Source organism: Achroia grisella, unplaced genomic scaffold (genome assembly GCF_030625045.1).
Source record: "Achroia grisella isolate CSIRO2021 unplaced genomic scaffold, CSIRO_AGI_Agris_v1 utg544, whole genome shotgun sequence".
NCBI classification, from domain to species: domain Eukaryota; kingdom Metazoa; phylum Arthropoda; class Insecta; order Lepidoptera; family Pyralidae; genus Achroia; species Achroia grisella.
The window spans coordinates 4,116,761-4,130,117 of NW_026712929.1; the positions used below are offsets into that span (position 1 = coordinate 4,116,761).

Below are 13,357 nucleotides of genomic sequence, written 5' to 3' on the forward strand. Positions count from 1 at the left end.
TTATAAAGTAAAATTAAGATTATAGACATAAATATTATGTATTCACATATCTTATATATTTTAAAGCATAGCACCTTTCTAATTCCTAAATAAATAATTTACATGCTGGATCGCTAAGAAGAAGAAGAAATCTATGTTCTTGTTCTAGGCTCGCTCGCTTCTCTAATCATGCAGTCAGTCAGTCAGTCGGTCTGTCAAGTTAGAAACATTATTCACGGAGTCTGACAGACATACTAACAATTATAAGAGTTCTTTTTCTTTTCCGGTTAACCTGTGAGCTACACGTATGTTGAATTTGTATCTTTAATTTTATCGATAATCGTTGAAAATATTAAGTAATGTTACATTTAATTTGTTAAAATATTAGTTAAAGTTTATTCTTTAAGTGTTATTTTTATATTTCAGAATTTCTATAATGTTTTGTGTATTGGGTCAAACGCATTATTTGTGGCCAGACCGATGATGTGACTTCTGATCAATTTCCATTGATTTTGTTACTAGGTCTGCCACAGGCTCTGCAAGATGGGCGCTTACAGATATATACAGGAATTGTACAGAAAAAAATTGAGCGATGTTATGCGTTTTTTGTTGCGTGTCAGAGTATGGCAGTACCGCCAGTTAACCCGCATGCATCGTGCTCCTAGGCCCACTAGGCCTGATAAAGCGAGACGACTGGGATACCGTGCTAAACAAGGTAGTCAATTAAGAATTCTGTTTAAGAAATATATTAGCACATAATTGGTAACCAAAACTAAATTACTGAAACACGTGTTACTTTCAGGATATGTTATCTTCAGAATCCGCGTACGCCGTGGCGGCCGCAAGCGCCCAGTCGCAAAGGGTGCCACTTACGGCAAGCCAAAAAGTCATGGTGTTAATCAGCTGAAACCCACTCGTAATTTGCAGTCTATTGCCGAAGTTAGTATATGAATATTTAAACTGTTTTGGAACACCTAAATAAGCCAAATCATAAACTGTTCTTTATATACATAGAAGATATATATTTATTACATTAAAAGTAGTATCTTAAGTAAGAATTTTGAAATTACAATGCCGGTTGGTATGGTAATTTCAAAATTTTGATTGTATAAAATAATAATATAAAACAGCTTGGTAAGACACAAATATCTGTAATGTTATATCTTAAATTTAGTTAACTATGTTACATTCTTTAATATTGACTAATTTTTAACAGTATTTTATAATTGATTTTCATATATTGTAAACCTCATGTGGTATTTTTTGTAATTGTTGCCTTTCAACAATTACAAAAATAGCATGTGAGATTTTTTAAATACAAAATCTATGTGAGTGTAGTTGTTACAATATGAAGAAAGTACAGCTTACTATTAATTCACAAAGCAGGACATATATTTTTACACAACCAATAAAATGAAACAAGTTAAATAGTAACATAGCTTATTTTTTATCAAATTATATGTTCTATGTAGTAAATATTACTGTAATATGCTAAGAAATTTATTTTGTTAATTGAGTGAGAAACTCAATATATATTTTATGTTTGTTGTTTATTAACAACATTTAACCTACACAGGAACGTGTTGGTCGTCGTTGCGGTGGTCTACGTGTCCTTAACTCATACTGGGTTGCACAGGACTCTTCATACAAATACTTTGAAGTCATATTGGTTGACCCCTCACATAAGGTAAGAAATGAGAATATCTAAAGAAATATATTATTTATAAACTTATAACATGATGAACTATTTATGTCATGCACCAATCTGAAAGGTTTTTGCTGAATACTCACCTACCATTTTAACTGATCACCTAATTTTTTTTAAATATTGTATATTTTAATATGTATAGTATGCTATAAGATATATTTCTGTTTATTAGGCTATAAGACGTGACCCCAAGATCAACTGGATAGTGAATGCTGTCCACAAACATCGTGAGATGCGTGGTCTCACATCGGCCGGCCGCAGCTCCCGTGGTTTGGGCAAAGGACATCGTTTCTCACAGACCAAGGGCGGTTCTCGCCGCGCTGCTTGGATTCGTCGCAACACACTTCAACTCCGTCGCAAGCGATAAATATAGACGTCTGGATGTCATTGACTTTCTGTTTGTTTTTATATATTTATATTATCAGATAGAAAGCCAGTGGTTTTCAATAAAAATTACTCTAAAATGAACTATATTTCTTTCCCTTCACATTTTTTGAGTACATTATTCTGGTAAGTTGAAATGACAGTATCAATTTAAAATATTTCCTTTTGTGTTTTGAAAGTGTACTATAGATCTTTTAATGTTATAGGTATGCAACTCTTGTAATCCTGTTATCTGCAAAAAGGTAAATATAAAACAGTTCTTTAACCTAATACTAGGGATGAATTGAGAGTTTGTTATATGTAAACATATGATAGTTTGACTTATTTTTGAATGAATTTGGTCTTATATCTTTTATTACAAATATAGCTATACAAACTTTATTGCATATCAATACAAGTTTTAAATAAATTAAAGGACAAGTGACATAATACCTATCACTCAATCAGAAAGCTGCCTCATCAGAAAAACAGTGAGCAAAACAATTTTAGAAGTATAGTGCTAGACAACAGTAAACTTATAATGATGATATAATGCTTTATGATATGCGCAACCATGATTACCACGCATTTAAAACTTCCTTGGATGGCTGAAAACAATTTTTAAAAAGTTAAGTGTTACATGTTTTCTAATTCTTAACTAATTTATTTTCTTTTTAATTGGTTTGTAGGTGACATGCAAACAATGGCTGAAGCAGTTACAAATAGGTAAGTTGATTTTATTAAATTCATCAATAACCAAATTCATTTTTTACTTGTTAAGTTTGTTGGTGAATTAACGAGATAACGAATTTGGTAGATTGAAGTCTCGTCTAGGTGAGGTTACTGTTGTTTTAATTTTCAGTATACCTCAATCCGGCGATATACACTATTTAATAATTTATAATTAAATATTTGAACGTTCACGATGAATAGTGCAACATAATGTTTATCACCGGGGTATATTTAAAGCAAGTTCATATAATTAATTTATTTTTGTATCGTGGCAAGCTTCTTTTATATCGAAAATATATATTTTATCTCAAAAAATAATCAAAGTAGTGGGTAAAAAATAGTCAGTGATATATAAAACAGTCGAAATTATAAATGACGTACTAACATAACATTTTCTTTTACAGGTACTGATTCTACATATTGGTTTTTCATGTATAAGAGCATTGTATACATATTTTATTTAATAAATTATATATTTTTACTTTGTATTATTATTATAAATCCAAATGTAACCCTATTTGACAGAGTTAAACTGGAATAGATTCTCAAATTAAATAAATAACACTGGACAACTAACACAGCGCCATCACTAGATGGCACGATAAGCAGAGCCTTGTATTGTATACTAGACAACTGATACACATTTTTTTTTTGTAACTCCATACAATAGACGTATACATAGAAAATACCGACACCGATACAATCTTACTCATGAATACAAAGGTTTGCACCGTGCGAGGGATCGAACCCGCTACCATCGGAAATAAAGCGATGTGCTAAACCGCTCGACCACCGAGGCCGAGGCAAATTGATTGCATATATTTGTGGCACCCCAAATCTCCGTTTATTAAAAAGCTTTATATCAGTAAATTGACTTGCCATCTTAGTACGACCTTAAAACTTGAGAACAAAGTACATTATTAGTATAAATTTTATATACCATGATGCCTACTCAATTGAGATTCGCGAAAGACAGGCATTGTCACGCGGGTTATCAAGTAAAGGCACTAAGAAAAATCATACTGAATATTCATATTTTATTTTGATAATTTTATACTAAACCTTAAAAAGTAAATAACAATAAAATGAACGAGTAAAACAATTAGGTACATAAAATAATGTGTACAATTTTGATATTAATATATGTAAGTACTCGAATTCAATGAAACGATGGTGTACACTGCATAAATAAATTTCAATATAATTGAGTATATTAAAGAGCAACAAAAGTGTTAAGATGGAGTACATATCTGCATGACCTTAAATAAAACGTATAAATGCGTCAGTTGGGAAATTGTAGTTTGTATATATAGTAAATAGGTCTAAAATATCGACCATGAAATTGCTTTTTATTATGTTAAATTTCGATTTATTCATTAGGGGCCAAGAGATCTAAATGTGATAAAAAATAAAGTAAAATATATTTTTTATTTCTTCATTATGAACTCTGGGTATAATGGCATAATTCTATACTGATTTACGATATTTAAATTGTGCTCCGTTTTGACACTCGTTGATCTGATAAAATAAATATATTAAACAAATAAATTACAATTACTACTTACATCTATATAAATACAAAACATTACACCTATAATATTTACATTATTTTTTTTAGAGAATCATCATCACACATCAGGTCTTTCACCGTTTTTGGGATCGGCACATTCACTTCAGTGAATATTGATTATTTTACTGATATAAACTGTTTTTGTATGTCATGAGGTTAGAGAATATAATTTCCAGTTTCACACTGTATAATTATTGAGGTAACTTTAAAAACTACATTATTACAGCTGTAAAAAAGTAATAAATTACATTTCAAATATGACAGTCCCTATTCTGTAATACCGTTCTTAACATTAATGATTAGTGGCATTCAGTGCTGCCCGATTAGAGGTTTCTCCAAATTTGAGTGGTATGTGTGGGTGGAATTTAGATGAATCTGCTTTTGACAGGTTAATGTAAATAATAACAATAAGAACTGTTACAGAACTAGAGGCCTAAAATAAGTCGTCAGGATACAGGGGTATTTTGGACAAAATATCAGATATCTGGCAACACTGACAGCATTGGATTTGTCTTATATGTACTGTGAAATGTTATCTAGAGTTACAATTAGTGGAGATGAGTGAATCACATAAATTCCAATGGGCCACATCCACATTCCACAGGGCTAATGTATTCTATGTTATTAAGTTTTAAACTGATAGTATTGTACTGCAAATCGAAGCCCAACAATCAACAATACTTCTGTATACACACTGATGGACAAATGTACAATTTTATTAAATACAAAAAATATAATGTAGTTGACGGCTATTAATAACTTTTGTATTATCATTATAATATACAATGTAATAATTTAGACACTAAAAAGCTCTAGCACCGTTACTAAGTTTCAAGACTAAAGGGTTTCAACCAGGAGGGTGACTTGACGCAACCAATCGGAATTGTTCGACATAATGCCGGATACGGCTTACTTTTTACCGTCGCACCGCTAGCTATCGAGAGGGAATTCATCCCCACACGCTAGAACCTAAGTCTCGGACAGTGCGGTTTCAAACGAACTTCCTCCTGCGGATACTTAGATTGTGGAATGAAATACCTGCCGAGGTTTTCTCACGAGACTAATGCATGTGGTTTTTCAAGAAGGGTATATTAAGGTTTCTTATAGGTCGCCAACTAGCACGTAACACCTCTGGTGTTTCAGGCATCCATAGACTATGTTAACCTTTTACCATTAGATGGGCTGTATGCTTGATTGCCACCATAGTAGTATAAATAAAAATCTCGTCAAATACAAAACATATAGTTACTTTACTGCAACTCGATGTCATAAAAAATAAATATGAAAAAAAGACCAGTTGCCTTTTTAAATGTTTAAAAATAGGATCAGTACTTCTGTCAATAGCGTTACAAATTCGACTTCCAAGTTAGTACATAGGTAATAAGAACCAACTTCACAAGTAGCTGATAATTTTTTGAAGTGTTACGTTCACAAATGTTTCATTATTCACTAGCTGACCCCCGCAAATTCGTCTGCATCACACTAGTTATTATATTTCGCCATATGTACAAAATATCTTTTAAATTAATAGCCTATATCTTATTCTGATATATCAGCTAAATATCAGCTATATTACTGTAAAGTTTCATTCAAATTCGTTCCGTAGTTTTTGCGTGAATGAGTAATAAACATCCATACATACCCACAAACTGTTTCGTTTATAGTATTAGTAGGATTTATGGAGAGTATAATATATTTTTACTATCAATAATTAATAATCGGTAGTACTGGTCTATTTTAACATAGGCTACATTATATAGGTTACTATATTTTAATGTTTGTGTATAGAGTGGGTATTACATTTTTAAATATTATGGATTAATGCTAAATTAATTTATCCATTTTTGAAGCTATTGATATTTTATGCTTATAAATAGTTACAATAATGCAGTGAGGTCTCTCGTTTCTATCTGTATTTATCAATTCTAAATGCATATGTAATCCAATACCCCTGATAATATGATACCCTTCTAAAATATGTAACTAAGACTTTGTCTACAAACTGCCAAGTCAAAATAGACATTGTCATCACTGTAATCGATAGCAATATGCGATACAATTAAGGAAAGTACGATACATTTCATTCACAAATGAGAGAGCGAGATGTAAACCGTTCAATTGTTGGGCACTGGTTGCGCTGGTTGAGCTGGTTGCACTGGTTGCGTGGGTTGCGCGGGCCGTCGATCAAAGTGGAATGTGTCAGAGAGATAGAGGCCGAAGATTGCGACGCTGTAGAATACGGTGAGGCCGAATAACGCCACGCTGGCGCTTGCAGTGAACATGTTGGAGTACTCGCATCTGTATGGTCACAATAACTTTTTAATTATGAAACTGGGATGGCAAACAATTTTTTTATTATGATAATGGAATAATAGGATGTTGCACACGCCTACACTGACGGTTGACGCTGGCGGGGCACCAGTGGAAAAGTATAAGATGAGCATGAGATCAGTTCAGTTAGCCCAACGTGACAAATTCACCTAGAATTTATCACGATGATTTCCAGGGGTATCGCATTGAGGTCAATCTACATGGTACATTGCTTGCAATAAGAACATCAGTCCACATTACTAACAATCCCCTTTCCCCTCAATGGCAAACTATTTGTCTCACATCACATGTATCACAGATATCACTTTGCCATTCCATTCCCCTAGTTTTCCCATATGTGGCCATTGCCTAAGACTAAGGCCTTATACTTCCATATCTTGTAATTTCACTGCTATATGCACCTTTTCACCGAAACATCTTAAATCAAGCTGCCTGGTTGCTGAAGCAGGTGTAACAGATTATACCTACGCAGTTCATTTTGTGCATAATCTAGATTAGTAAAAAAATATTGAACTGTAGCAAGCATTATTATTATGTCGATTTTGTTTTTTGTTGTAGACTCTCATAACACCTTGATGACTTTTAGATTGAGAAACAATGACCAAAGTGATAATAGACTAAATTAATAAAAAAATATGTCCTATTGTGAATATGTTGATTATGTTCCTGAATGAGAAGAATAAAAAATATATGACTATTCAGTGCTTAAATTAAGTTTATTTGTATTAATTAAAATCTCTAAGATATTTAAAATATTTTGGTAATTTATACAATATAAACATAAATACCTGAAAAACCAGACGACTGTTAAGGCGACGGAAACAAGTGTCATAAGAATATTCTCCAAGTCCCACGGACGCTCGGCTTGCACTCCCTCCCTTATCAGTTCATGCATGGCGTTCACTGTCGTTTCCTCGGGGATGCCGTTGCGTTGCTGTACATGTATAGTACTTATGTTATAATATCTATATTTGTTAAGTCTTTCTCTGATAAACTAAACTGATTTACGAGTATTGGAAAATTGTCCTGAGATATGAGATATAATTGTTCCAATTTTTACCTGATTGTTAGCTCGTTTGGGATGAACCAGGCAATGTACGACAGCACGATCGTGGAGGCCGCAGGCGCGTAGGGTTGCCGCGTCGTCCACTAACACTCGTCCGTTGAATATCAAACGAACTCGACTCTCTGCCGACAGTTCTGTTGCAAAATGACGCCTGTAAAATGAAAATATTACATGTGATTTTTTTATTGAGGCACGTGCTCTAGAGTTCTAGATCTGTTGCACTGCAACCTACATAAATCTATTGTGCTCAGCCTTTTTGAAATTTCGCTACCTAGATCAATTAGAGACAAGAATTCAAGGATTTTCTTAGGAGCGATAGTTTTTAACTCCTCAGGGTAGAATGTCTACTTTGCAAAGGAGATATTTCGTTTGTATCAATAACCTAACATTTTTTTATACTACAACGTTGGTAAATGAACATGCGGCCCATCTGATGGTGACCGATTACCTTAGACTATGGGCGCCTGAAACACCTGTCATGGTTTGACCTAGCTATCATGTGCGCATTGCAGACCCTTAAAAAACTTGAAATATCTTCTTGAAAAATCCCATGCTGTCTCTAGAAATTCCAATTTCGGCATTCAAAATTTAAACATAATCTAAGTGTATAATATACATGCTAGTAAAATATAAATATTATATGTGCATAATACAATTTGTTATATTTTTTTTATCCTATCTAATGTTATAAATTCGAAACTTTCAAATTACAGACCTTGGTCCTAAGAAATGGCATTCCAGAGAAGTACCATAATTGTCACATGACTACGATTTCCGTGGTTTAATTAGGCTGTGAAGTGTTTACCTACAACATGCATAACAGAGGATCCCAGATTATGTACACATACCTTTTAAAATCCTTCAGCAGTTCATCTAGATTTCCTTCAACTTCCTTTAATGTGTCATTTAAGTACTTTAACTTAATAAGTATTTTTTTTCTATTAGTGATTTCAGTAGATACTGCGCCAGACGTACTCCCATTATCTATATTTGTATTACTATTCTCAGTGGACTCGGTTGGTTCTGATGCGGCTGACGCCGCACCGCCACAGTTATTGTTTTCTTGTATCACAGATCTTGCGTTAGAAGGTGATGTAGCATTAGATTCTGCAAAACATATTAAAATATTATTATTATTGGTTAATAAATTCACTTCAAGAATCAACGAGTTGAAACGTTGAACGTTTGAAAATTAAAGAATGTTTAAAACATAAAATTTTAAAGTATTTTCTTATTTACGAATTTTGTTTCACCCTAAATATATCAACACACAGCATTATCTAGTCCCAAGTTAAGCAGAGATTGTGATATATGTACTAGACAATAATCAGGTATTTGTCTAGTACCCATAACGCAACTACTATTGTACTGGACATGGTTGATCTGACTGTAATATATTTTGTCAGCTAGGAGTGGTGTCAATGAAGAATCCATTACTAACATTTCATCCCTTTGATGCTTAAATTGTCTATGTTAAGCGAATGTTAGTAGACCATCTAAAGATACTAACACTACATGTTTGGAGAAGTATACACAAAATACTTTACCACTAGGTCTATTGAAGAAATCTGTGTCGGCAGTTTCGTCTGCCTCCATTGCACTGACGATGCTATCCATTTCCCTAATTTGTGCGTTGCTGTCGGGCTCGTCTTGTGTATCACTCTCATCACTGGTCGTGTCTGTTACACTATGGGCGGCGCTGATTGCTGCTAAATGTAGAAATATGTTATTTACGTAAACTTACTAGACTTACAACAAACATCTCAAAATTTCATTAGAATATGTAGCGTAAGTCGATATCAAGCTACAACCGGGTAACAGGCTAAGTAATAAAACAGAAAAGTAAAAAAATCTATCAGTCAATATAAAAATCAGATATAGTACATTTAAAATCATTAGGAGTTTCCAAATATATTGCCTACATAAATTGACAAGGAAATACATTTTTAATGTTTGTAGTAGTTTGTACTATTACCGTAGTACAGAAAACTTCGTAATTTTCGAGATCGTTTAATAATATATCTGTGTCATATACTAAAATTATAAGAGAGAAAGATTTTTTTTATAAGAAACGTAGATTCCACATGACTGATATTTTGAGAAGTATTTTCACTGTTTCAAAATTTACTTAGATTGGTTACATATTAGTCGTCATGGCTTCTCATGGGTATTTAAAAAATTTACATAAAACTTTGACGAATACTTATACTTAAAAAAATATTTTGTAGTTTTTGACATTGTTATGAACATACAAACAGACTCAGTGAAGGATTTTATCTTATAATGGGTATAGATATAGAAATTGTCAGTCATGTTCACCCACGCGTAATAGGAGTGGGCTACTAGATAAATAGAAGTAAGTACTGTATACTTACAATCAATCCTCCTATAAAAATGCAGGCGATTATTGTCCAACATAGCCATGTCGGCGTCTACGATACTATCCATTTCTTGTAATGGAATGACACGGGAATTATCTCTATGATTATTTTCCTCATTGTTTTCAGATGAATTAGATGAAGCTGAATAGAAACCAATTACAAATAAGCATTTGTGACTCTAACCTCGTTATTCATTCAAATTAAAAGCTACAAATCTATTTTAACGATGACTGTGTTTTGGTCATTTTCTGATAAGTAGAGTCTTGTTCCGGTTTTAAAAAATAAGATGTCTGACCAATAATAATAATATAACCTGTAATTTCACAGCTACATTTCAAATTAATCCTTTAAGCTATAAACAGTATTCAAAGTCAACTATTACTACCACTATACTGCAGGAAGAGGATATTTAGAAAGACAACTTTGTACTAAGTCCATTTTTGTCACAAAATTTGTTGATACATAACCATTTCAAATAATACTACTAACATGACATTCATAACTACATATTAAGACAATATGACACTCACCAACTTGCTCTGCAGATGTTGCTTGACTAGAACTACTTGTTTGTGTATGTGATACATTTGTTCCTGAAAAGAATATTATTATTAAAAATATTTAGAAACATCTCTACATAAAAAAAAAGGCAAATGAATAAACTTATATATTCTTCTGTAATTCATAAATGCAATATGTTCTCTATGCAAAGTTTCTCTGTCATGTAACTTGCTATTAAAACAACAAAACATTATTTATTTTAATTATATCTGCTATATGATGTGATGGATATAGTGATACAGATTAAAAATTAATTAGTAGTTAACTCTAATGTAGTAACTCTTACAGAGTTAGCTCATTTATATAATATAATAATTATGAATACAAATTTGCTTGTTACCCCTTTATGCTATAAGAGATCAGAGAGCAAACTTTAATTTAGCTCCACAAACACTAAGAAATTCAACACTTATCTATAGTATATATTACATTCTTATCAATTACAACATGTAGCAAAGTATTACAATTTATATTACAGTTTTTATATAATATACAGTACTGAATAATTTTCAAAAACATTCCAAATACAGAAGAATATCATTTAGACCAGTGTTTCCCAGCCTTTTATGCCATGTCTCACATTAGCCTTTCTAAAATTCTTATGCCCCATGCTGCTTTAGGGCACCTTACGTTAGGAAACACTGATATAGACTGTATTTTGTATGTCCGTATCCCCATAATCATACAGACTTAGATTTTTTTTGTTATTAGAATGACAAACAAACTTATGGTGCACTTACTTGTAAGTGGTAACTGTTGCATAAATACATAAACAACAGGTGACACCCATGGTGCTACTCAACTAAGATATCAAGCCTTTTATCTATAAAAATTTCAGTTTCCTTCAACCAAAACATAGCTTATTGATAGCTAGGTTAGACAGAGGTACACATGTACCCTTTTACACTGTGTATATATGGTGTTGATAGTATAATAAATATAAAAAGGGAGCACCATTTTAAATTGTGTAAAATAAAAAACAAATATTAGACAAAAATGAAAAGCAGTATCTTTACTTGTCCTGATGCTGACTGTCACAGGATGATGTGCTCGGGAGCGCATCACAAGAACAGTATGGTAGCGGTCTGGGTGTGCATTAGTTGACCACCATGCTAATACACCCACAATGATTACGAGCACAACCACAACAAACTGCACCACCTCATCGCCCACACCTTCTATCAGCGTCATCGTGCGTCACAAACCTATTAACATATACAACACGAGTCAATAAAATGTGTAGTATTCTACAAACATAGCATTAAGGACAATAGTACTGTAATAAAGTATGTAAATTGCTTATTGTTTTTTAGATTTAACAAAGGATAAAGTATTCAGTTTGTCCTTCGTTAATAAAATAATTGCATTTATCACCTGAAATAATAAGCGTAACTAAAGTCTAATAATAATAACTAGACATCTAAAATGAATTCTGATAGTCTGATATCCTACGATTTCAAGGTCGCATAGTAAATATATAAGTCAATACCAATTAAAATGCACCTTATCACCTTATCCAAGTGTAAAAAAACAGAACGACGAGCAATAACAATTCACAAAAAATACACTCGCATATCACCCAATTGTTAAAGGATTTGAATTGATTTAGACGAATTCTTGATTACACGAATGATATGTACATGATCAGTAGTACAAAATAAACACCTTTTCACAACAATAAAAACACTTTTTTGGCTTGAAACAAATTATAAGTTGTATTGAATAATAAAATGTCGAAAATTAAAAACAGCTTATAGAGATTTTATAATGTAAATGCAAAAGAAAATTAAAAGGCAGAAATGACATATGGATGACAGATTTGACAATCAAAATATAGTCCACAGATACAAAATATAAAAACAGAATAATAATTGCTGTTGCCTAATTTTAAACCTTACACATTCGAATCCTTTTAATTTTGTAAAAAAAGAATTTAGTAAGTAAAATAAAATAATGTAATGTAAAATACATTACATTTTTTATTTTACTAAAAACTTTATATATATATATATATATACATATACTAGCTGTCCCGGCAAACGTTGTTTTGCCATATAAATTAATAACGCTATAAAAAAATAGGGGTTGATGATAGAAAGGTGAAAATTTAGGATTGTATGTATTTTTGTATGTTGTATCATAAAAAAATAGAAACTAAAAATTTTGTCTAAAAAAAAAAAAATTAGGGTTGGACTACCCTTACATTTAGGGGGATGAAAAATAGATGTTGGCCGATTCTCAGACCTACTCAATACGCTCACAAAATTTCATGAGAATTGGTCAAGTCGTTTCGGAGGAGTATGGGAACGAAAACTGTGTCACGAGGATTTTATATATAAGATATAGATAAAGACTACGAAAACAAAGAAATATGACACAAGAATGATTCCAAATGAAGGTAAATAAAGTACCTACTACATCATTTGATTCTTCCTTATCCCATTTATTTGGGGTCGGCGTAATATGTTTATTTCCTCCATTCATCCTTGTTCGCAATCATCTCGTTATTTACTCCCTTTCTTACCATATCAGCTTTTACGCAGTCCAACCATCTTTTTCGGCCTTGCTCTACCCTTATAAATAAGCATCCACATACATATGTAACATCTTTATTAAAATATTATACTCATTCCTGCACGTTACATGCCCATACCACGATAAACGAT

At 32.3% G+C, this 13,357-nt stretch overlaps 2 protein-coding genes across 6 annotated transcripts; one reads left to right on the top strand and one right to left on the bottom strand.

Annotated features, from left to right (window-relative positions):
- Nucleotides 1–193: 193 nt before the first annotated feature.
- On the top strand, nucleotides 194–2,155 carry LOC131847824 (large ribosomal subunit protein eL15). Its single transcript, XM_059197483.1, has 5 exons — nucleotides 194–284; nucleotides 502–694; nucleotides 782–918; nucleotides 1,556–1,666; nucleotides 1,860–2,155. The coding sequence occupies exons 2-5, from the start codon at nucleotides 523–525 to the stop codon at nucleotides 2,052–2,054; spliced, it is 615 nt and encodes a 204-aa protein (XP_059053466.1). The 5' UTR covers nucleotides 194–284; nucleotides 502–522; the 3' UTR covers nucleotides 2,055–2,155.
- A 3,839-nt stretch (nucleotides 2,156–5,994) lies between these two features.
- Nucleotides 5,995–12,452, bottom strand: LOC131847823 (transmembrane and ubiquitin-like domain-containing protein 1). 5 transcript variants are annotated; one of them, XM_059197481.1, is made up of 9 exons: nucleotides 12,357–12,452; nucleotides 11,708–11,896; nucleotides 10,661–10,723; nucleotides 10,125–10,271; nucleotides 9,297–9,458; nucleotides 8,598–8,856; nucleotides 7,744–7,900; nucleotides 7,472–7,617; nucleotides 5,995–6,650 (listed from the first exon to the last, which is right to left on the bottom strand). In XM_059197481.1, exons 2-9 carry the CDS (start codon nucleotides 11,880–11,882, stop codon nucleotides 6,467–6,469), a joined length of 1,293 nt encoding a protein of 430 aa, XP_059053464.1. In that variant the 5' UTR covers nucleotides 11,883–11,896; nucleotides 12,357–12,452; the 3' UTR covers nucleotides 5,995–6,466. The 5 variants fall into 5 exon arrangements, with proteins under 5 accessions (XP_059053464.1, XP_059053462.1, XP_059053465.1 ...); XM_059197479.1 differs by having other exon boundaries at nucleotides 12,203–12,452; XM_059197482.1 differs by having other exon boundaries at nucleotides 9,297–9,455; nucleotides 12,195–12,452.
- Nucleotides 12,453–13,357: the final 905 nt, after the last annotated feature.